This window comes from Oncorhynchus masou, chromosome 31 (genome assembly GCF_036934945.1).
Source record: "Oncorhynchus masou masou isolate Uvic2021 chromosome 31, UVic_Omas_1.1, whole genome shotgun sequence".
Classification (NCBI taxonomy): Eukaryota; Metazoa; Chordata; class Actinopteri; order Salmoniformes; family Salmonidae; genus Oncorhynchus; species Oncorhynchus masou.
The window spans coordinates 21,667,437-21,692,495 of NC_088242.1; the positions used below are offsets into that span (position 1 = coordinate 21,667,437).

General features: G+C 43.2%; 2 protein-coding genes across 6 annotated transcripts in view; both read left to right on the forward strand.

Moving 5' to 3' along the window:
• The first annotated feature begins 22 nt into the window (after positions 1 to 22).
• Positions 23 to 10,554, forward strand: hltf (helicase-like transcription factor). 3 transcript variants are annotated; one of them, XM_064950356.1, is made up of 26 exons: positions 24 to 133; positions 695 to 879; positions 1,052 to 1,218; positions 1,364 to 1,497; positions 1,609 to 1,673; positions 1,944 to 2,015; positions 3,531 to 3,722; positions 3,817 to 3,885; positions 4,173 to 4,227; positions 4,305 to 4,371; positions 4,461 to 4,552; positions 4,641 to 4,691; positions 4,777 to 4,818; positions 4,927 to 5,007; positions 5,145 to 5,254; positions 5,358 to 5,501; positions 5,592 to 5,727; positions 5,840 to 5,975; positions 6,201 to 6,380; positions 6,477 to 6,592; positions 6,746 to 6,930; positions 7,024 to 7,146; positions 9,327 to 9,439; positions 9,530 to 9,710; positions 9,797 to 9,877; positions 9,991 to 10,554. In XM_064950356.1, the coding sequence occupies exons 2-26, from the start codon at positions 700 to 702 to the stop codon at positions 10,135 to 10,137; spliced, it is 2,919 nt and encodes a 972-aa protein (XP_064806428.1). In that variant the 5' UTR covers positions 24 to 133; positions 695 to 699; the 3' UTR covers positions 10,138 to 10,554. The 3 variants fall into 3 exon arrangements, with proteins under 3 accessions (XP_064806426.1, XP_064806427.1, XP_064806428.1); XM_064950354.1 differs by having other exon boundaries at positions 23 to 133; positions 6,201 to 6,592; XM_064950355.1 differs by having other exon boundaries at positions 23 to 133; positions 1,624 to 1,673; positions 6,201 to 6,592.
• Positions 10,555 to 10,964: 410 nt separating this feature from the next.
• LOC135523582 (rho GTPase-activating protein 27-like) overlaps positions 10,965 to 25,059 on the forward strand; it is a 30,930-nt gene continuing 16,835 nt past the window's right edge. For 2 of the 3 annotated variants that reach the window (XM_064950357.1, XM_064950358.1), the window contains exons 1-3: positions 10,965 to 11,240; positions 12,411 to 12,588; positions 12,785 to 13,607. In XM_064950357.1, coding sequence (XP_064806429.1) covers positions 12,509 to 12,588; positions 12,785 to 13,607 — 903 coding nt within the window. In that variant the 5' untranslated portion in view covers positions 10,965 to 11,240; positions 12,411 to 12,508. The remainder of the gene's footprint in view (positions 11,241 to 12,410; positions 12,589 to 12,784; positions 13,608 to 25,059) is intronic. The other variant, XM_064950359.1, reaches the window with a different exon arrangement.

Here is a 25,059-nt window from a genome sequence, read left to right on the forward strand (position 1 = left end):
GCTAGACGAAGCTGAGAGTCCGCGCTCATTGGCTATTCAGGAGAGAGACGAAGGCGCTTAAATACACAGCCTGCGTTGAAGGACTGAAACAAAACGAAATTAACATTTAGCAAATAAGTTGTTTATCTTCAAGGTGAATCCAAACCTCGATATTTTTGACCAATTGTTAACATTTGTATATATTGTGAAATACATGCATTAGCTAGTTAGGTCATTAACCAGCGTTGGCTAGTTAGCTTAGAACAAGCTCAGCTAATGATTGCTAGTTTTTAAGGTTAGACCAAATCGCCATTCACGTACTCGTGCCCACTACTAGTCAAATGTTTGTTGTAGCTGCTTGAACTTGAGATAATCATAGTCTTACTAGAGACCACCCCTCCGAGCCACCGTGCTTCTATATCTGCGTTGCTTGCTGTTTGGGGTTTTCTGCTCGGTTTCTGTATAAGCACCTTGACGTCTGCTGATGCAAAAAGGGCTTTATAAATACATTTGATTGATTAATCCAGTACAGTAGCCAACAAACTAGCTCGAATGTCAGCTAGTTATGTTAGGAGTTAATTTTGCACTTGCAAATAAAACACCGGATTCAACTAGTTGTCTCGTTGCTGGGATAGAACAAAACATGTGTGCACACCCTGGGGTAGGGCCTTGGTGAAACACGGGTCTACTTGTCAACTGTGTGTGTGTGTTTCAGGCACCATGCAGTCCAGGCGATGGTTTGGAGGGGCTGGGTTTAGCTTTGCAGATGACCCGGTCACAGAGACGTTGTCCCAGGCCATCCGAGGCACAGGAGAAGAGCTGGACCGAGAGCCAGACACTGGGGTGCTGTTTGGCAGCCTACGTGGGAGCGTGGTAGGCCTCCGGTATTATACTGGCGTGGTAAGTAGCTATCTACCAAAAGGTAAAGAAAAACTAGATAAATCCATGAATCCATGGTTCAAGAGTTTGTCCTGACCACTCCTGGCTTTAGGCTAACTTCTTACTACTTTTACTTTAACTTATGCGTCACAAATAGACCTTGAGAATGAATGACCCTATTATGCGTGTATAGGTGAACAAAGGGGAGATGGTGTCTCTGGTGCGTCAGCCTCAGAACCCGTACGACCGTAATGCGGTGATGGTGGCTAACGTCTATGGCAGTCAGGTGGGGCACATCAAACGAGAGCTAGCTGTGTTGTTGGCTAACATCATGGACAACAACTTGGCCAGGGTGGAAGGGTGAGTGAGTGTGTGTGAGAGCAGGGCTGACAGTGTGCATGGGTCCTGTCAAAGTTCATGTAGAGGTCCATGGATCAGTGTTTATAACTGATATGCAGCTGTGTGTGTACAAGCCAAGGTAATGAACTGTTTTGTGTGTGTTTAGGGTGGTGCCGTTCGGGGTGACAAACCAGTTCACCATGTCTGTAGTTCTGTCCTTCTGGGGGAGAGAGGAGAACAGAGATGCAGTGGTGAGGCAGATAACTTCCCGCAGCTTCAAACTGCAGAGTGGGCCTACAGGTACACACACACATGCTGACACAGGTACACTCATAGCCTCCTCCTGGGCAATCTCTTGTCTCACTGTGTGTGTGTGTGTGTGTGTGTGTGTGTGTGTGTCATTTGGGAAAGGATTCATGTGTGCAGATGGTTCTAGAGATCTGCCCAGGAAGAGTGTCCTACTGACTGCAGAAGAGGTATTGTACTTCCAACCATCTGCTTCCCAAATAGCACCCTATTCCCTATTTAGTGTTCTACCTATTTACTATTTAGTGCACTACTTTTGACCAGGACCCATAGGGCTCTTGTCAAAAGTAGTTCACTATGTACAGAATATGGTGCATTTTGATCAGACACAATACACTTACAAACAAATAGGCTTATAAAGATGTACACCAAGATATTGAAAATTATGATTACCTACGTCTGGGTTGTCGTATCACGCCATTTCCTCCCCTCTCCCGCAGTTGAAGAATGCATTTGACAATTTATTTGAAAACCTGATGGAGGATAAGATTGGAGAGAGAGAGGCAGTGGAGGTGAGTGCATGTATACTTGTGTGTTTTTAAGAGAAGCGGGAGAGAGTGTGGAGAGTCAGGAATGGAGGGCCTCCTGAGTGGCACAGTGGTCTTATGCACTGCATTGCAGTTTTGCAGCATCACTACATCCTGGGGTTCAAGCCCAACTGGCCGTGACCGGGAGTCCCATAGGGTGGCGCACAATTGGCCCAGCGTCATATGGGTTAGGGGAGGGTTTGGCTGGTGGGGAGCTTTACCGGGCGCCTGCAGGCTGTCTTCGGTCGTCAGTTGAACAGTGTTTCCTCCGACACATTGGTGCAGCTGGCTTCCGGGTTTAATCGGGTGGGTGTTAAGAAGCGCGCTTTGGGGGCCTTCCGAGTGACGCAGTGGTCTAAGGCACTGCATCGCTGTGCCACTAGAGATCCTGGTCGACTCGACAGCGACCGGGAGACCCATGGGGCGGCGCACTATTGGTCCAGCGACGTCCGAGTTAGTTGAGGGTTTGGCCGGCAGGGATGTCCTTGTCCCATCACGCTCTAGCAACTCCTGTGATGGGCCGGGCGCATGCACGCTGACACGGTCGCCAGGTGTACTGTGTTTCCTCCGTCACGTTGGTGTGGCTGGCTTCTGGGTTAAGCTGGCATTGTGTCAAGAAGCAGTGCGTTTGGGTTGTGTTTCTGAGGACACACGGCTGTCGACTTTCGCCTCTCCCGAGTCCATACAGGAGTTGCAGCGATGAGACAAGACTGTAACTACTAATTGGAGACTGTGAAAAAGGGTAAATAAAAATGGTAAAAATCATAATAAAATAACGCTTTGGCGGGTCATTTTTCGGAAGACACGACTCGACCTTACCCTCTCCTGAGCCCGTTGGGGAGCTGAAAATTCTTGAAATTTTCTTGATTGACTGACCTTCAAAATATATTTTGATTTGTTTTCACACTTTTTTGATTACTACATGATTCCATATGTGTTATTTCATAGTTTTGATGTTTTCACTATTATTCTACATAGTAGAAAATAGTAAAAAAATAAAGACAAAACCCTGCAATGAGTAGGTGTGTCCATACTTTTGACTGGTACTGTGTGTACACCCACACTACTGTTCAAAAGTTTGGGCTTACCTAGAAATGTCCTTGATTTTGAAAAAAAAGTACATTTTCTTTGTCCATTTAAAATAACCTCAAATTGATCAGAAATACAGTATAGACATTGTTGATGTTTTAAAGTTGCTGATAATGGGCCTCTGTATGCATATGTAGATATTCCATTACAAATCAGCCATTTCCAGCTGCAGCAATCATTTACAACATTAACAATGTCTACACTGTATTTCTGACCAATTTGATGTTATTTTAATGGACAAAACATTTGCTTTTCTTTCAAAAACAAGGATATTTCTAAGTGACCCCCAAATTTTGAACTCCAGTGTGTGTGTGTACACACACACACACACAGGAAGGAAGGAGGGAGGAGGTTGAAATCGGAATATACTCATGGCTATTTGTGTTTGTGTGTGTATCTTTCGATCTACAGGCAGTGTGTACTCCGCTGCTGCCCCACCAGAAGCAGGCTCTGAGCTGGATGTGTGTGTGTGAAAACAACACTGCGCTGCCCCACTTCTGGGAGGTTAAGGGGGAACTGTTCTATAACACACTCACACACTCCTCTGTTAGAGAGAGACCGCAGAGGGTCCGGGGCGGCATACTGGCTGACGACATGGGACTGGTGAGACGAACACACACACTGATTACTGACCATGTACAGTACATGAACACACACACACACCCTTCACCATCACCACTGTGGATTCTGTTTTCAGGGGAAAACGTTGACCACCATCGCTCTGATCCTCTCCAACTTCCACCACGGGAAACCTCTGTGTGAACCGGTAAGTGTTATGATCTGAAGTGGGCTTCCTTCATGGCTGCTGATTGGTGAAAGGATTAGGTGATAGATTTGTCACTATCATGTCTGTTCAGATCAGGGTTGGGGGGGCGGGGTCAATTCCATTTTAATTTCTCCAGTCAATTCAAAAAGTAAACCCAATTTCAAGTTATTTTTCATTAATTGACCCCAACACTGGTTCAGATCAGCTGTTGTAAAGTGAAAAGATGTCAGCCTCTGTGTGTGGATTTCTGAATGTCCTGTCAGTGAGCTGTGTCTCTATGTCTGTAGGAGAAGTCTTCCCCAGAATCTAAGGCCTCTATCACCGCAAGGAAAAACCCTGAAGGTAAGTGTGTGTGCTCAGACATTTCAGGTGCCTGCTCCTCTCTCACTAATGTTGATTCCTCTCTCTCGCTCGCTCAGGGAAGAGTGGTGACGGGGATCAGGCAGAAGTGTCTGTGGCTCCCGCTGGTCACTCCCCTTGTATGAGGTAGGTTAGAGCCTTAGCACATAGCTCTCTTCTTGCGTATGTTATCACCTCTGGTTTCTGTCAGGACAACTTGTGTGTGTGTGTTTCAGAGCCAATCAGGCTGAAGCCCAGGTGGTGTGTGTGGAGTCAGTGGACGTGGTGCAAGAGGTTGGAGACGAGGATTGGGTGTCTGAAAAGAAAGGTAGAAGTCCCTAATATACACACTACTACTATTTGTGTGAGGACATGCAGACTCAGCTGAACTAATATATCTTTCCTTCACCACACAGCGAAGGGAAGGCCACAGGGCGGCAAAGCCAAGGCCACCACAACAAAGAAAGGTAAATTGGCTGTGTGTGTGATTTTGTCCCTCCTGATGCCATGTATATGTGGTGGTCTGTGCTGCAATAAAATCTGTCCTTTCAGCTGCTAAGACCAAAGGGAAAGCAGTCAGCACCTCAAGAAAAGGTAAGACAGCCGTCTTTACAAGTACTGGCATTTAGGATTTGAAACATAGTTTGCGTGCAACACTAGGCTTTGCATGCAAAACTGGGTGGTGTGTGTGTGTGTGTCTAGGGGGTGCTGTGTTGGAGGACCTGGACTTTGCAGCAGCACTGAGTGGGTTAACACAGGGAGCTCCTCAGAAAAAGAGTGTTGGTGAGTTCAGTAGTCAATATATGGTGGATATATTATATTGCTCTGCCATGCATCATTGATATACTGATGATCTGTGATAAAGCTACACGCATCCCCACCCATTTGATGACTGCATTATTTGGTGTGTGTGAGTTAAGGTAAAAGTGTAGTTTCACCGGTGGAAGCTGCCTCTTCCCAGAGCACAGACGACCCAGCAGCCAAAGCCACTCTCATCATCTGCCCCTTATCAGTACTCAGCAACTGGCTGGTGAGAACACATTCTTTTGCACATTCGTGCACACACACAAACAGACAAACAAACAAACGGTCAGTCACTCTCACACACACTAACATGTTAACTTGTGGTGTAGGACCAGTTGGATCAACATGTGCGAGCGGACGTCAAGATGAATGTGTATCTGTACTATGGCTCGGAACGCAACAGGGACACACACTTCCTGTCCTCGCAGCACATGGTCCTCACCACCTACAACGTGCTTTCTGCTGACTACTCGGTGAGTGGAGGGTGGGTGTGTGTTATTGCTCTTGATTTGGGACTGGTAAACTGCAACGCTCTCTCTTTCACTCACTCCTCTCTGTCTCAGGGCAGTGCTAGTCCCCTCCATACAGTGAGCTGGTTGAGAGTGGTCTTGGACGAGGGCCATATTATCAGAAACCCAAACACCCAGCAGAGCAAGGCTGTACTCAAATTAAACACACAGAGACGCTGGATTCTCACAGGTACTAGCCACACACACACACACACACACACACACACACACACACGCTGCTAGTGGATAATGTCAACTGCTGACATAGAACATGTGAAGAGCTCAGTGTCATTTGTGTCCAGGCACTCCCATCCAGAACAACCTGAGGGATCTGTGGATGCTGGTGGCTTTTCTGCGTCTTAAGCCATTCGACGTGAGAGAGTGGTGGAACAGAGTCATACAGAGACCTGTCACACAGGGGGACAAGACCGGCCTGCAGTCAGTACACGCGTGCGCACACACAACAGCAAGAGAGTCATTCACAGTCATGCCAGCTTGACTGACTGGCTGGCTGACTCATGGTTTTTAGAGTCCTCCTGCTAAAGCGACAACTGATCTCAACTACAGCATCTCACATTTGTAACAATGGCTGTGTTTATGTTTTCACTGGCTGCCAAAGCTGACAACTCAAATGTGTGTGTTTGACCCGGCGTGTGTGTTTAGGAATCTGCAGGCTCTAGTGAAGTGTGTCACGCTGCGTCGTACGAAGACCAGCCGTGTGTGTGGTCGGCCTCTGGTCTCTCTGCCGGAGAGGAGTGTCAGAATAGAGGAAGTGGAGCTGACACAGAAGGAGAGGGAGGAATACGAGCTGGCACGCACAGAGGGACGCACCACCATCAGCAGGTGTGGCTGTGTGTGTTTATACCTGTGTGTGGCTGTGTGTGTTTATACCTGTATGTGGCCATGTGTGTTTTCACCTGTGTGTGTGTGTGTGTCTAGGTACGTTGCAGAGGGGACCGTCCTCAGGAACTACGCAGATGTTCTGGCTATCCTAGTCAGGCTGAGACAGTTCTGCTGCCACCCTGGCCTACTGGGAAAGACCACTACACACACAGGTAACACACATATATGGGTAAAGTGTGTGTGTATACACATACATTTTGTAACTTTTGTAGCGGATTGTTTTGTTGGTATTTTAAATAGCCACATACCATTCTAATGAACCCCCTCCCCGACACCCTCTCCCCCACCCCTCCCCCCCTCGCCAGGTGTTGTAGCTGTGACTCCTGCAGAGTTGAGAGAGCGTCTGATAATGAAACTGAGGCTGGTGCTGGGCACTGGCTCTGATGAAGAGTGTGCTGTATGTCTGGACTCTGTTCGTCTGCCCGTCATCACACACTGTGCACACGTCTACTGCAGACCCTGCATCGCAGAGGTCATACGCAGTGAGCAGGTAGTTAACTACATACACGCCATGTGTCTCTCTTGCTCTCTCGCTCGCTTGCTGCAGGCATTGACCAGGTACACTTATTGTATGTGTGTGTAGGAGCAGGCGCGTTGCCCTCTGTGCAGAGGCCAGATCAAGGCCAGTGAACTAGTGGAGTTCCCTCTGGAGGAGGAGGAGGAGGAGGAGAGTAACCTCTTGGAGAACTGGAGGAGCAGCTCCAAGGTAACATACACACACCTGGAGAACCCCTTCTGGGGTATATTCCTTTGTGCAAACTAGCAAAACATTTATTGGAAACGTTCAGGTAGTCCCTCCCTGTTTGGGCCCGTTTGATTCCTAGTGAATACCACCCTGTTGTAGAAAGCTGTTGCGCCTATAAACATTTTGTGTATACATACATGCATATACATACTGACTTACTAACTAACTAATTAACTGTCAAATGTTTTAGAATACCTACTCATTCAAATGTTTTTTTTTACTATATTCTACATTGTAGAATAATAGTGAAGACATCAAATCTATGAAATAACACATAGGGAATCATGTAGTAAGCAAAAAAGTGTTAAACAAATCAATATATTTTATATTTAAGATACTTCAAATAGCCACCTTTTGCCTGGACAGCTTTGTACACTCTTGGCATTCTCTCAACCAGCTTCACCTGGAATGCTTTTCCAACAGTCTTGGAGTTCCCACATATGCTGAGTATTTGTTGGCTGCTTTTCCGTCATTCTGTGATCCGACCAATCCCAAACCATCTCAATTTGGTTGAGGACGGATGATTGTGGAGGCCAGGTCATCTGATGCAGCACTCCATCACTCTCCTTCTTGGTCAAATAGCCCTTACACAGCCAGGAAGTGTGTTGGGTCATTGTCCTGTTGAAAAACAAATGATTGTCCCACCAAACTACATGATTCCCTATGTGTTATTTCATAGTTTTGATGTCTTCACTATTCTTCTACAATGTAGAAAACAGTAAAAATGAAGAAAAACCCTTGAATTAGTAGGTGTTGTGAAACCTTTGACTGGTTTTGTGTGTACGCACACATACACAGTGGCAAGAAAAGTATTTGAACTCTTTGGAATTACCTGGACTTCTGCATAAATAGGTCATAAAATTGGATCTGATCTTCATCTAGGTCACAACAATAGACCAACAGTCTGCTCAAACAATTGTACGTTTTCATGTCTATTGAACACACCGTGAAAACAGTCACAGTGCAGGGTGGGAAAATTCTGTTGTTGATTTACTTCTGTGTTTTGGGTCGTTGTCCTGTTGCATCACCCAACTTCTGTTGAGCTTCAATTGGCAGACAGATAGCCTTACATTCTCCTGCAAAATGTCTTGATAAACTTGGGAATTTCAGTTTTCCATCAATGATGGCAAGCTGTCCAGGCCCTGAGGCTTCAAAGCAGCTCCAAACCATGATGCTCCCTCCACTGTACTTTACAGTTGGGATAAGGTTTTGATGTTGGTGTGCTATCTTTTTTTCTCTCCACACATAGTGTTGCTAGTTCCTTCCAAACAACTCGACTTTAGTTTCATCTGTCCACAGAATATTTTGCCAGTAGCGCTGTGGAACATCCAGATGCTCTTTTGAGAACTTCAGATGTGCTGCAATGTTTTTCTTTTTTGGGGGGGGGGGGGGCAGCAGTGGCTTCTCCTGTGGTGTCCCCCCATGAACACCATTCTTGTTGAGTGTTTTACGTATCGTGGACTCTGCAACAGAGATGTTAGCATTTTCCAGAGACTTCTGTAAGTCTTTAGCTGACACTAGGATTCTTCATAACCTCATTGAGCATTCGGCACTGTGCTCGTGCAGTCATCTTTGCAAGACGGCCACTCCTAGGGAGAGTAGCAACAGTGCTGAACTTTCTCCATTTATAGACTATTTGTTTTATCGTGAACTGATGAACATCAAGGCTTTTAGAGATACTTTTGTAACCCTTTCCAGCTTTATACAAGTCAACCATTCTTAATCTTACGTCTTCTGAGATCTCTTTTGTTCGAGGGATGGTTCACATCAGGCAATGCTTGTGATTATCAAATTCAAATTTTGTGAGATTTTATAGGGCAAGGCAGCTCTGACCAACGTCTCCAATCACGTCTCAATGATTGTACTCCAGGTTAGCTGACTCCTGACTCCAATTAGCTTTAGGAGAAGTCATTAGCCTAGGGGTTCACATACTTTTTCCAACCTACACTGTGAATATTTAAATTATGTATTCAATATAGACAAGACAAGTACACACACACACACATATATATCTGTATAATTGATTTATTACTGTATGTTCATAGAATCAGTACTCCTGGCGAATGGTTTTCATGTGCTATAAGATGTGATGGCTTCTAGCTACTGTAAGACACCCCCTGATCAACAAACGGTGTGTCTAGGTGGAGGCTCTAATGTCTAGCCTGCTCAGACTGCGCAGTGAGGACGACAGCATCAGGAGTCTGGTTGTCTCTCAGTTCACACGCTTCCTCACTATTCTGGAGATTCCACTCAGGTAACATGTACACACACACACACACACACACACACAGAACACTTAAAAATATATTTTACCCCGGATCACTCTCTCACGCTCTGCCTCTAGGGAGGAGGGTTTCAAGTTTGTACGTCTGGACGGCACTATGAGCCAGAAAAGGCGGGCTCAGGTCATTCAGGAGTTCCAGAGCGACGCCCCTGGCAGCCCATTGATCATGCTGCTGTCACTCAAAGCCGGAGGGGTGGGGATAAACCTCAGCTCTGCATCCCGCGTCTTCCTCATGGACCCAGTAAGTGTTTCAACTGTTCAGTAATCTACACTTTCCTCACACACAGACACAAATGTACACACTCTGACATTTGTGTGTGTCCACAGGCATGGAACCCAGCAGCAGAGGACCAGTGTGTGGACCGGTGTCACCGCCTCGGCCAGAAGAGAGATGTTGTCATCACTAAGGTCAGAGGTTGCGGGTTGTGGGTAATGTAGTCACTAAAGTGTGTAGTTTTATCATGGACACAGAGGCAGAAGAGGTGTGTGTGTGTACATACAAATATTTATTGTGTGTGTAGTTCATAGTGAAGGGCTCCGTGGAGGAGAACATGGTGAAGATTCAGAGGCAGAAGCAGGATCTGGTGGAGAAGGCTTTTGGCACCAAGAACCCCATTGAGAGGAAGACGTCACGTGTTGATGAAATCCGAGCCCTGATGGAGCTGTAGAGGCCAGCACTAAAAACAGCAATTCTTTTGAACAGAGCCCTCTCTGGCAGGCCAACGTTGTTGTCCTTTAAGTTTAGAGATAATGTTCTCCCAGCTGTGGGACCAAACACACACACTGCCCATTTTTAGAGCAGTACTGCATGTGTGGGAATAAAGAATCTGTGACAAATCATACATTAGTCTTTTTAATTTGTTTTTGGTCCTAAATTCCCCACAAAGGGAAATTCATAGCTCAGGGTTCAAACCTCTGTAAAACATCCTCTAGGAGTCTACGGAATAGGTGAGACATGAGTTTACTGTAGACTTGACTAACTTGCTTTACTTTACAGAGCAGAGGAAAATATGAGGATAAAAGGATGTGTATCACAGGTGTAATTCTTAATAAAACTCAGATTAGAAATAATCTTGATACCATTCTGTTTGCGTCCCTTTTTTGTCCAACTGTCATGATGTTATACCAAACCAGCAGAATGCACACTGGCATGCAGGTTAGATGGTATTTAAAACTAATAGCCAATCTTTGTGTCCCGAATGGCACCCTGTACCCTATATAGTGCACTACTTTTGACCAGGGTCCATAGTTGATGCACATTTTTGGGGGAATTTCTCTGGGCTGTTCGCCTATAACCAGAGAATGTTCCATACTGTAGTTCTAAACAAAAGTAATGGTCACAGACTAAATTGAAACAATTTTTTATTTATGAGACAATAGGACTAAACTGAGTCACTACCATTTGCCATACTGTAGCACTCTGTGAGTTTGTTCCTGTCCCCCAGTCTCACCATTCACTGTGTTGTTCCAATACACAGTTGGTAGAACAGGAAATGATACAGAGGCAGTCAGGCAAGTTGAAACCTGTGTGCGCACACAGGGCAGTGGTAGACTGCTAGGATTTATAACTGACACCACAGGACCTCTGAACATAGGACTCTTGGACAAGTGAACTAATTTGATGGAAACTAGATGGTGAAATAGAGATTTACCAGGTTTAATACGATGGGTGTTAATGCAAATGGAAGTTATTAAACTCCCTCTGACATTTGGGAGCCGCTGAACATTCAGAGAGAAGAGGACAAAGTTGGTACAAGCCTTGCATCTCCAGGTAGTCACATTTATTGTATCGTCAAGCCTTGAATTACATTTGTTTTATTGTAAAAGTTTGGTGTGATGTTAGTGTGCATAATTGTGACATGGGATTACCTTTGAATGACACTTTGGCTATTCCGCTGTAAATGGGGATTAAATCATGTGTTTAACTTGTTCTGCATAACATCTCTGACTCATTATAATGTTGAGTTGGTTTTTACCCTTGGCTTTATTGAGACCAAAACTTTATTTCAACAACATATCAATGAAGTTACTCGAACTCAAAGAAGATATTTAAAATGTATTTTCACCAGGACATTAGATCCAAGTACAATATCCAATGTCAACAAAATACAATTGTCATGATGACAGATCAGATGCCTCACTCACTTTGAATGGGTAAGAATGGAGAGGGAATCAACTTGGATCAATTTGACTTCTGACTAGTAATTGGTCCTGGTTGTCAATGCTTTCACAATACTAAAATTAGAGGGAGGAACTGAGTCCTGTGTTTTCTGCAGTTCTCCATTGGCCTCTGGAGGCCTTATATGGGAAACTGAGATTGCAGATTGACTATGGGGTGATCTGAGAATCGTCACTCCAGGGTGGTGCAGGGCTACAGGCTTCCTGTTCTGTGGGCTCTATGTGTGTGTGCCTGTGTTGTGTGTCTTTAGTGCTCTAAATTTGGGGTTAGGGCGTTCTGCACTGCAGTGACTGCTGTCAGCAACTTCCTGTAGCAGTATTTTCATGCACAGCGATGGGAACCAACATTTAATGGTGTCTGCCTGCCCATTTTCAAGTTAAAATCATGGAACAAAAACAGCCATACCTGTCAGTCCACATTCTTTATGATAATAATCTGTAAGGCAGATGTACATCATGTTGCTAGAGGACAAAGATGGACTTTAGTAACTGAGTACTTCCACAACAGAGATCCTATTAATTAGTTCTAATATGTAATTCTGTGAATCCCACAATGTTGAGGTTCCCCAACGCCTATTACTGTATGGCCAGTGTAGCAAAGTCCTGTCTCAGTTTACTGGATCTGAATTTGTTTTTCATGCAAATAAAGTATGTCCCAAATGCCACTCTACCTATGGACCCTGGCAAAAAAAAGTAGGGTGCCATTTGAGATGCACAAAGTCAGATACAGCAGTTTTAAATGTACCCTTTCGACTGTTTCCAGCTCCCAAGATGACCTCTTCTGAAATGTGACTGTCTGCATCTCAATACAGAGGCCCCAGCCAGGGGAGCGGCTGACTGTATAGGCCTACCTACAGTAACATGGAGATGGTGCAGGTGGAGTTTGAGTATGAGTACACAGCCAGGGACGGGGCTCTGGTCTCCATCAAGCCCAACGACATGTAATTGAATTGAAAATATTTATTGTCCATAAAATATTTCACAAAATGGAAATTAGTCATCAGCTCATGGTAAAATGAGTACAATTACAAACAAACTGATCGGACAACATGATATAGATTATAGACGTACTGTGTGTTTTGCACAGCCCCCAAACATATTGTTTACATTGCCTTTTTGAGCCTGTAATGTTCACAGGTACATCCTGGTCTCCAGGACCAACGAGCACTGGTGGCACGTCCAGAAGGACCAGAGCACCAAGCCCTTCTACATCCCTGCAAAGTATGTGAGGGAGCTCTCTGCGGAGACCCAGGGCCAACTGGACCTCACCGATCCTGGGACTCAGAGTCACACATCCCCGCAGGCAACGACTGACAGAGAGCCAACGAAGATGTCTAACAAAGATCAAAGGCCAGGCACTGTGATCAGGGTCCACGTGTCCACGGATCACTCTGCGAGATCACTTTCCACTCACAGGAAGTCCACGTTCAGGGTCTCACAAGACATCAATGATATCGAGTGGTATGAGCATGTGAAAACAATGGTGGGACTGCAGACCTCCAACAACGAGACTAGAGAGAGCCCGCCATGTGATGAAGAAGTGATGAAGAAGCATAGTTTAGTTCCAGGTGTCTCATTCAACTCAGCCTCAGACACTCCAGGTCTTGGCAATTTGATGCAGCACCCTTCCCTAAAGCTCCTTGTCCCACCAGAGCCCACAAGTGTACTTCCTCAGTTGCAGTCAGGCCATTCTCCGTTTATCAAGGATCCAGTTGAACAGCAGAACTCTGACGGCTGGATGATGAAAACACTGGCAGGGGATCCTAGTGGGCAATCTCATTTATATCAGGACCCTGATATCTATGAGACTATATCAGATATACCACTCTCAGAGATGACAGACATAGTGGGAACAGAACCGGCTGGATCTCTGGGTGCAACGAAAACACCAGCAGAACAGCAAAGCCTGGATCAAACTTGTGGTTCGATTGATGTTACAGCCCCTTCTCTTTCGGATCAGGTAAGATTGAGAGTCAGTGATTGATTTTCCTACATTCATTTCACATTTCCACAAAGTGTTTCCTTTCAAATGGTATCAAGAAATGCATATCCTTGCGAAAATCTGAAAAAAAGTGTCAGATCCTTAAGAGGTTGTTAAGTAATGATGGACTGTTGTTTCTCTTTGCTTATTTAAGCTGCTCTTGCCATAATATGGACTTGGTAATTTACCAAATAGGGCTATCTTCTGTATACCAACCCTGCCTTGTCACAACACAACCGATTGGCTCAAAAGCATTAAGAAGGAAAGAAATTCCACAAATTAACTTTTCACAAGGCACACCTGTTTATTGAAATGCGTTCCAGGTGACTACGTCATGAAGCCGGTTGAGAGAATGCCAAGAGTGTGCAAAGCTATCAAGGCAAAGTGTGGCTACTTTGAAGAATCTCACCTATAAGATATATTATGACTTTTTTTGGTTACTACATGATTCCATATGTGTTATTTCATAGTTTTGATGTCTAAACTATTATTCTACACTGTAGAAAATAGTCAAAAATAAAGACCCTTGAATGAGTAGGTGTGTCCAAACCTTTGACTGGCACTGTACAGAGTAGATAATAAACAGCAAGTAGCAGCAGCGTAAAAAGGGGGTCAATGCAAATAGTCCACGTAGCCATTTGATTAACTGTTCAGCAGTCGTATGGCTTGAGGGTAGAAGCTGTTAAGGAGCCTTTCGAACATAGATTGGGCTCTCTGGTAGCGCTTGCCATGTGGTAGCAGAGAGAACAGTCTATGACTTGGGTGGCTGGAGTCTTTGACCATTTTTAGGGCCTTTTTCTGACACCGCCTGGTATAGAGCTCCTAGATGGCAGGAAGCTTGTCCCAAGTCATGTACTGGGCCGTACGCACTACCCTCTGTAGCGCCCTGCGGTCAGATGCCGAGCAGTTTCCAGGTGATGATGTAACCAGTCAGAATTGTACAGCTGTAGAAGTTTTTGAGGATCTGAGGACCCATGCCAAAGCTTTAAAGTCTCCTAAGGGGAAATAGCCTTTGTCGTGCCCTCTTCACGACTGTCTTGGTGTGTTTGGATCATGATAGTTGGTTGGTGATGTGGACACCAAGGAACTTGAAGCTCTCAACACACTCCACTACAGCCCCCGTCGATGGGATCTGAATACAGATATGAATCGGTTGGTCACAGATTCTTTAAAAAAAGGTTGGGCCGTGGATCAGAAAACCAGTCAGTGTCTGATGTGACCACCATTTAACTCATGCAGCGTGACACATCTCCTTCTCATAAAGTTTATCAGGCTGTTGATTGTGGCCTATGGAATGTTGTCCCACTCGTCTTCAATGGCTGTGCGAAGTTTCTGGCTATTGGTGGGACCTGGAATACGCTGTCGTACACATCGATCCAGAGCATCCCAAATGTGCTTAATGAGTGATGTGTCTGAGTATGCAGGCCATGGAAGAATTTGAATATTTTCATCTTCCAGAAATTGTGTACAGATCCTTGTGACATGGCCATGCATTATGATGGAGGTAGATGAATGACACGACAATGGGCCTCAGGATCTTGTCACTGTATCTCTGCACAGTCAAATTGACATTGATAAAATGCAATTGTGTTTGTTATCTGTAGCTTATGCCTGCCCATATCATAATCTCAATGCCACCATGGGGCACTCTGTTCACAACATTGACAGAAAACCGCTCGCCCACACAAAGCCATACATTTGGTTTGCGTTTGTGAGGCCGGTTGGACGTACTGCCAATTTCTGTAAAATGACAGCTTGTGGTAGAGACATAAACATTAAAGATGGGAACATCTCTGGTGGACAGTCTTGCGGTCAACATGGCAATTGCACACTCCCTCACAACTTGAGACGTGGCATTGTGTTGTGTGACAAAACTGCACATTTTAGTGGCCTTTTATTGCCCCAGCACAAGGTGAACCTGTGTAATGCTCATGCTGTTTAATCAGTTTCTTGATATGCCACACCTGTCAGGTGGATGGATTATCTTGGCAGAATGGAAATTCTCAATAACAGGCATGTAAACAAATTTGTGCAAAACATTTGAGAAATATGCTTTTTGTGCGTAGGGAACATTTTTGCAATATTTTATTTCAGCTCATGAAACATGGGCCCAACACTTTACATGTGGTGTTTTAGATATTTGTTCAGTGTACATGCAGTACAGAAAACTGGAAAGTCAGTAAACATTTCCACATAATCAAAGTCTCTGGGGCCTACTATCTAACTGTTTATTGGGCTTGCATCTGTCCTATGTCCCATTGTTCAGCAGCCCAATGGCTGATGGAGTGAAACATGCCTTGCTTCTGTTCTTACTAAGCAATGGGACCCTTAATCTCCTTCTTGGGGGCAGCAGTTCAAAACATAGGGCAAGATTGTGTGTGGGGTCCTCTATGATGCGTTTGGCCTTGTCCATTGCCTGTTTATCATAGAGGCCCTGAAGCCCCCTGCACTGCAGCTCACAGAGCTTGGACCCCAGATTCGCAGTCCGCCTAAGGATACCCTTATTATAAACTGACAGGCCACCGTACCAGGACAGGAAACAGAAAGTTAGCACACTCTCTCTATATGGCAGGTGTAATAGTTGGAGAGTATCCGGGTGTTAACATACGGTTGTCTCAGTCTGCGTAGGAGGTACAGTTGTTGTTGGTATTTTTATTGGTATGCTTAGTGTTGGCATTAAAAGAGTATGTGCTGTACATGATGGTTCCCATGTACTTAACTCCCCAGACTCGCTTCACCACCCAGGACTAGGTGGCTCACTGGGTCTGCCTCTGGAAATCAATGAGCAGTTATTTTGTTTGTTGAGTGAGAGGTAGTTTTGCACCAGTCATGAACCCTTCATTGTATTTACCCTGTTGTATTTATTTTAAGAAAAGGACTGGTCTGATTAGTTCCATGATTCATAGAGGAATTATTACTGTACTCAATGTTTGTTTCCCAAATGGCACCTGGTCAAAAGTAGTGCCCTATATAGGGGAATAGGGTGCAAATTGGGGATCAAACAATGAATCACAGTCACAGATGAGAACTAGGTGTATTGCTTGTGTCAGATTTCCCAAAATTCGATTGTGGTCAACAGGACTCCGCTAATGAATCACAAACTATCACATTCATAGAAATACTGTATTACCTTTTGGGATCCATCCATAAACATGAGTCAAAAGATGTTTTCAGTAAGTGAGGCTTGTGATCTGCATTAAAGATGCATGGTGATATTGTTGTTAATAACAGAATGCAATGTGTTTGGTTGAAAGTTATGCTGTTAACTTTTTTTATCCATAAGAAATGTATCCATAAAACATGCATGAGATGATAAAATCCCTGCTAATGTATGGAAAGATTCCCAACATAGCATGGCATATCTTGGCTGTAGTAGACTCAGTTTATTATTCTATGCCAGCTCATCTACATATGAATACACACACACTCTTTTGTGTGCCAGTCCAACGGGGTAAGGGGGTGCACCTAGAATGCAACTGTAGTGTCCAGACCAGCTGATTCAAGTGTTGGTGCAACTGTCTGGAATACGTTAAGCGGGACCACATCACTGTTAGGTGCGTATGGACCTGTACAATTTGATTGGAACAATTATAAGTATCTGTCCGATTTCACAAAAGTGGAATCGTCTTTCTATCTCTTATACATTTTCTTTTTGTTACCGTGAATGTGGGTCGGGTTTAGGTGAGTTGTTGGGGCAACCACAGAACAGGTTAGAAACTGGTTAATTCTGCTGGTTCGAATCGATAGGCTACATACATACTGTAACCAGAAAGGAAAGAGTTAATCCGAAATGTAGGCTACCAACAACCATTTCCAAACTGCTGGTTGTAGTTGCTTCCAGTTGCTGCATGTTGCCAGAGCACCACGAGAATTATCCAACCTAAAAAAAATATGGAAATTTAGCGAATGCAAATTACATTGAATAAAGTTGGTTGGCTTGACAGGCGCAACATCGTTTTTCGGAGAAACCTTGAACTTCTCACGAGTCCGACGTCATCTTTGGTTCACCTGTTCCGAGGTAAAGTGACGTAGGCCGCTTCTAGTATCGGGATGTACAGTCAAGCATGGATCTATTTGTATACATATAAATTGGCTACGTTTTATCTGCTCCGCTCACGATTTTAAAGTTATTACATTGTTGCAATGTGAAAACATGATTGCTGACTAAACTAGTATAGTCGGCCTAAATTGCTATATTAGAACTTGATCGAGTTTGCAAACTTAAACGTGTAAATGTAGAAAGACTATTTAAAAAAAACTTACATAAAGGCACCACAGATACTGGTTTATTTTCTAAAATCGGTTTTACCATAGTAAACTATCCCCAATTTACAGAAAGGCAGAGAGCTGGTTTGTGGCTTTCAACAATAATCCTCAGTGGAATGAATGACACCCTCACTTCCCCTGTCTGTCGGGACAATGGGGGAAGCATCCTAAAATGGCACTCTACACCCTGTGTAGAGCACTACTTTTGACCAGGGCCCATAGTGCTCAGCAATGAAATGTATAGGGAATATGGTGCCATTTAGGACTCAGAAGGTTGCAACTCATGTGGACGTGCCAGGACCCCTCAAGTGGAGCCCCACTTCACCAAATGGAGGTCCGTCTCCATGGTAATGTGTGGGGGTTTAGAGTTTCACTCAGAAGAAGCAGCTAGCTCGGGCTTAGGTTAGGTGGCATTGTCAACCATGCCATGCAGTGTGTGAATAGGCTATGCACAATGTGCACACTGGCAATCAAACTGACATTTAGGTAATTGTTAAGTCTTTACTCATTCTATCAGTACATGACATGTACTGTAGGCTAGTTCTATTGCTTCCTGAATTGAAGCGCTCTAGGTAAATATAATGAACCAAAATATAAATGCAACATGCAACAATTTCAAATTTCACTGAGTTACAGTTCATAGAAGGAAATCAGTTAATTGAAATAAATTCATTAGACCCTAATCAATGGATTTAACATGACTGCGAATACAGATATGCTTCTGTTGGTCAAATCAAATCACATTTATTTATAAAGCCCTTTTTACATAAGTAGATGTCACAAAGTGCGTATACAGAAACCCAGCCTAAAACCCCAAACAACAAGCAATGCAGATGGAGAAGCACGGTGGCTAAGAAAAACTCCCTAGAAAGGCAGGGACCTTGGAAGAAACCTTGAGAGGAACCAGGCTATGAAGGGTTGCCAGTCCTTTTCTGGCTGTGCCCGATGGAGATTATAAGAGAACATGGCCATTAAGGCCAGATTGTTCTTCAAGGTGTTCAAATGTTCATAGATGACCAGCAGTATTACAGACACCTTTGAGAAATACAAAAAAAGGTAGGGGCGTGGATCATTAAACCAATCTGTATCTGGTGTGATCACCATTTGCCTCATGCAGTGTGAAACGTCTCCTTTGCATAGAGTTGATCAGGCTGTTGATTGTGGAGTGTTGTCCCACTCTTCTTCAATGGCTGTGTGAAGTTACTGCATATTGGCAGGAACTGGAACATGCTGTCATTCATGTTGATCCAGAGCATTCCAAACATGCTCAATGGGTGACATGTTTGGTGAGTATGCAGGCCATGGAAGAACTGGGACATTTTCATCTTCCAGGAATTGTGTACAGATCCTTGCGACATGAGGCTGTGCATTATCATGCTGAAACATGAGGCATGACAATGGATCTCGTCACGGTATCTCTGTGCATTCAAATTGCCATCGATAAAAAGTAATTGTGTTCGTTGTCCGTTGCTTATGCCTGCCCATACCATAACCCCACCGCCACTATGGAATACTCTGTTCACAAGTTGACAACAGCAAACTGCTCACCCACATGAAGCCATACACTTGGTATGTAGTTGTGAGGCCGGTTGGACGTACTGCCAAGTTCTCTAAAATGACGTTGGAGGCGGCTTATGGTAGAGAAATTAACATTCAATTATCTGGCAAAAGCTCTGATGGACATTCCTGCAGTCAGTGTGCCAATTGCACGCTCCCTCAAATCTTGAGAAATCTGTGGCATTGTGTTGTGTGACAAAACTGCAAATTTTAGTGGGCTTTTATTGTCCCCAGCACCTGGTACAATGATCATGCTGTTTAATCAGCTTATTGATATGCCATACATGTTAGTTGGATGGATTATCTTGGCAAATAAGAAATGCTAACTAACAGGAATGTAAACAAATTTGTGCAAAACATTTGAGAGAAATTTTCTTTTTGTGCTTCTGGAACATTTCGGGGATCTTTTATTTGAAGCTCATGAAACCAACACTACATGTTGCACATGTTTTTTTCAGTGTACATACCTTTGGTTCATCTGATATGGTTAGTTGGCTAGACTGTTCTGGATGAGTGGCAATGAATGGTCCTGTGGCACCCCTGCTATGCAGCAACAAGGGTAGTGTTACAAATGGCACCCTATTCCCTATTTGGTGCATTACTTTTGACCAGGGCCCATAGGGCTATGGTCAAAATTAGTGCACTATATAGGGAATTTAAGGTTCCATTTGGGACAGAACCTAGGGCTGTTCTGCCCCTTATTGGCATGGGGATACATCCACTGTCGATTAAGGGATATGTTAGTGCAATCTAAAAATCGTTATATGTAAAAAAAAATATATATATATATTTATATATATATTTATATATATATATATTTATATTTATATATATATATTTATATTTATATACATATATATTTATATATATATTTATATACATATATATTTATATACATATATATTTAGATATATATTTAGATACATATATATTTATATACATATATTTAGACATTTATATATATATTTATATATATATTTAGATATTTATATTTTTATATATATTTAGATATTTATATATATATATATTTATATACATATATATATATATTTATATATTTATATATATATTTAGATATTTATATATATATTTATATATACTTATATACATATATATTTACATATATATATATATATATACATATATATTTATATTTGTAGAATTGAAGTTGTAGGACAGTGGCTGGTACAGGATGATGCTAAGCAATAGAGGCTTTAATCAAACAGACTGTACAGAGAGAACCTCCAACCTGTATTCTCTGTGTTCTAGAGCCGCAAAGGCTCCTGAGTGGTGCAGCGGTCTAAGGCACTGCATCTCAGTGCTAGATGCATCACTACAGACCCTGGTTTTATCCCAGGCTGTATTTGGCCCAGCATCGTCCGGGTAAGGGGAGGGTTTGGCCGGGCTAGGCCATCATTGTAAAATAATAATTTTTTCTTAACTGACTTGCTTAGTTAAGTTTTTTTTTAATTAAATAAAATGTGCCATGTGCCACAGATTTCTGAAATAAGCAGCATTTTGGGTGCAACTGGATAGCAGTCCTGTAGGTTTTACAGGAGTAAGTGACAAGGTGTATTAAGGCTCGCACACATCGCACCGAAAGTGGATCTAGCGTTCTTCTGCTGATCTTGATCTTTCAGTGCGCTGTGTTTTAGGGACTACCCGCTGTAGACGCCTGACTCGGTGCGCCCTTGGTTCGCAAATTACGCTCAGAGGTGCTAAGTACTCTCGGCCAGCAAACGCTGTTGGTGTGTCTGAGCCCTTAGTGTCTTACTTGCATCATCTTACATGTCTTGTAACTACAGCCTTCATTTACACTGTACCATAGGTCTCTGATCAAAGTAGTGCACTATGTAGGGAATAGGGTGCCTTTTGGGATGCAACCTTTAATATAATGTTTAGAGCTAAGCAGAAGCCACATGAATGTTAAAATAAGTGCTGTCAGTCCTAATTAAATGTACTGTCAAGACGAATGCATGCATTTGATCAGAGACTTTTGGTGGGAAAACCCTTCCCTGAAAGTTTTGATTGAATATTGACCACTGTTGGTCTATAGCCTTGATCATCCAAACTAGACATGTCGATGTCGGTCCAACGTTTTCATGTGTCAACAGGACCAATGTCCCAAAGATCTTTTAAAGGAGACGCCAAAATGTATTTTTGACTCAACATACAGTATCTCAACCCCTCTGTGGTTTTGGCAGGGTGTGCTGTCCATTCAGCTGACTTTGTGTGTGCACCTTTGTGTGTGCATGTCCATTCTCCCGTGCTGTGATTGGGACAAGGATTGGGACTTGGAGAGGCACTGGGGGAGCCTGAACAGACAGCCTCTTGAGTCTGAACAGATCACAACGTAACCTAGAGACAGACAGTACAGCAGCTGTTGTAAGTTACTCTGTTCTGCAGACCAAAGTCACATGCCAGGAAACTCTCTGTTCCTGCTCTCTGACAAATAGAACACCAGGTAGTGTGTTGTTCAGGGGAAGGATATACAGGTGAGTCCATTGTCTGATTGTTCCCCTCCTCAGCAGCAACACTGGCCAAATGGCACCCCATTCCCTATATGGTACACTTTACTTACTACTGTACACAGCTATAATTCAAGAACAACCACTTCAATTGAATCAGAAAACATCTCACTCACAGACAGTCCCAAATGGCACCCTAGGGCTCTGGTCAAAAGTTGTGCACTTTAAAAGAAATAGGGTGCCATTTGGGACTGTCTGTGAGTGAGATGTTTTCTGATTCAATTGAAGTGGTTGTCCTTGAATTATAGCTGTGCTGCTCAGGGATATTATGTTTTATTGTGGTCATTAGGCCTTAGTTTATTGGTACTAGTGTGTGAACCAGAGCAACAGTTCTAGCGCTACCAGAGCCCATAGGGTCAAAAACAGTGCACTACAAAGCGAATAGGAGGTCATCTGGGACATATCCTAGGCATGGCTTCTAAACTGAAATAATGTGGAGGTTATTTGAGAGTAAGGATGGGTGAATAGATTTAGATAAATCCAACATTTAGGCTAACACGCAATGTCATGATCCCGAGGATGTCATGATGGTTGGACTATCGAGTGGAGTGGACTATCCCAGTTAAATACAAATGAACTCAATTGACGTGAAAGGGAATGTAGGAATGCATTGCTTATATGATCCAATTAATCAGCAATTCCTTAACTATTGTTGTAAACAAACTATTCTTGTGAAAAATAATAGTAATAGTGTTATCTTAATGTTCATGCATCACTAGCTGTATTGCTTTGGTAAACACACACAGACCACTTGAGTGGGAGGTGGAAAGTCATAATTTTTCTCTGTACTTGTGTAGTATCTCCTCTAGCAGCTCCCATTGACTGCTCCTCAGCTGTAATGAGACAATTCAATGACTGCATTTACACAGGCAACCCAATTCTGATGTTTTTTGACCAATCAGATCAGTGCTGAAAAAGTTCTGATGTGAAAATACCTGATGTGACTCGTCAAAAGAACAATTAGTGAATAAAATATCAGAAAGGGGCTGCCCGTCTACACGCAGCCAATGTCTCAAGTATCTTGTTTCCTTGGTCAAGTAATCATATTAGACCCGGAATGTCTTTCATGTTGTCTTGATGCATGTTTTTTTTTTTTTTTTTACATATTCTATATTCGTAATGATAGGGTTAACTGTTTGGGACTTGAATATCAAAGCTCCTGAGATCTGCTTACCTTAAGTAAATATGTATTTTAGCTAAGTAGCTTTACTGTGGGCAGTACTGCAGGCATTCTTGGGCAGCAGTTGTTACCACGTATCTTTGACTTGGGCTCTTATAATGTTACCACAGTATATTTAGACATTACCATATCGTCTCTTTTGTACCATCTATGTTCTAGAATATCTATGTTCTAGAGATCTGTTTTCCTGCAGATCCTACTGGAGCTGGTTTTCTGCGTCGGGGCAGTCAGAAGAGCGTCAGTCAGCCTGGCCTGAGGAGATGGGTAGGAAGTGATAAGGTTGGTGTGCTGCATGTAGATTGTAGAAGGTAGAACTAGAATTCCACACAGCATTCTCTGGGGTAATCCAGGATTCTGGGCCATGAGGAGTGATGTAACCGGGGAGGAGTCAGACTCATTCAATAGGCCGACTGTTTTTGTGGTGTGATGAGGGCCCCAATTTGCTTCCCTATTGTTTGATTGGATGATTGGTTAATCGGTTAAGTAATCAGGCAGATTGCTGATTCATAGCATTGCTCAAGGCTACAGTATGAGAGAAATTTCAGCTTTTTCTCCTTTAGGGCAATTAAAGACTATGCAAAATATTGCAATCGTCTCCTAGTTCAACAACATAACAATGTTTCCTCTTCCGCAGTGCTTCACTTTCACTCTTTTGGTTGGCATTTCAATTTTAAACACTCACAAAACATAGGATGTATGATCTTTGACAAACTTTTAAAAAAATCATGAATTAAATTACTTAACTTAACAGGGGATACGGCCCATTCAAATGTATCTGTCTGCATCAATGAAGTGTGTTGTCCACTCAGGTCCTTGTTTGTGAGTCTGAAATACAGGCCTCCTCTGTGCTTATGTAATAGCATAAGCATAGTGTGAGGCTGCTGGCCCGGGCACATTTGAATAGCAAAACACCTTGTGCCCAGGTACCAAATATAGAGGTGAAATATTTGGGATGTTCCAGGAACTGTATTCTCCAGGGTGCCAGTCGGTTTCTGCTGTCTTGCCAACTGGTTGACACGGCATCTCTGATGTTTACTGCAGATAATATTCCTGCTTGGTGAATCCAAGCCAATGGATGTAAAAATGAACTATTCAAACGTCAACTGCAACCACCAGCATGAATCTGAAAAACACTACAGTCATTGATGGAGATGTAGTGCTACTATTGTACTCCAACCCCAATATTGGTTGGTGTGTTGTGATACTGTTGGTTGGTGTGTTGTGATACTGTTGGTTGGGGTGTTGTGATACTATTGGTTGGGGTATTATCATTATGCTATTGGTTGGGGTGTTATGATACAGTGCCTTTGGAAAGTATTCAGACCCCTTGACTTTTTCACATTTTGTTAGGTTACTGCCTTGTTCAGAAATGTATTACATTTATTTTTTTCCTCATCAATCTACACACAATACCCCATAGTGACAAAGCAAAAACAGGTTTTTAGACATGTTTGATAGTTTATTAAAAATAAAAACTGAAATATTACATTTACATACAGTTGAAGTTTACATACACCTTAGCCAAATACATTTAAACTCAGTTTTTCACAATTCCTGACATTTAATCCTAGTAAAACTTCCCTGTTTTAGGTCAGTTAGGATCACCACTTTATTTTAAGAATGTGAAATGTCAGAATAATAATAGAGAGAATGATATATTTCAGCTTTCATTTCTTTCATCACATTCCCAGTGGGTCAGAAGTTTACATACACTCAATTAGTATTTGGTAGCATTGCCTTAAAATTGTTTAACTTCGGTCAAACGTTTTGGGTAGCCTTCCACAAGCTTCCCACAATAAGTTGTTTGAATTTTGGCCCATTCCTCCTGACAGGGCTGGTGTAACGGAGTCAGGTTTGTAGGCCTCCTTGCTCGCACACGCTTTTTCAGTTCTGCCCACAA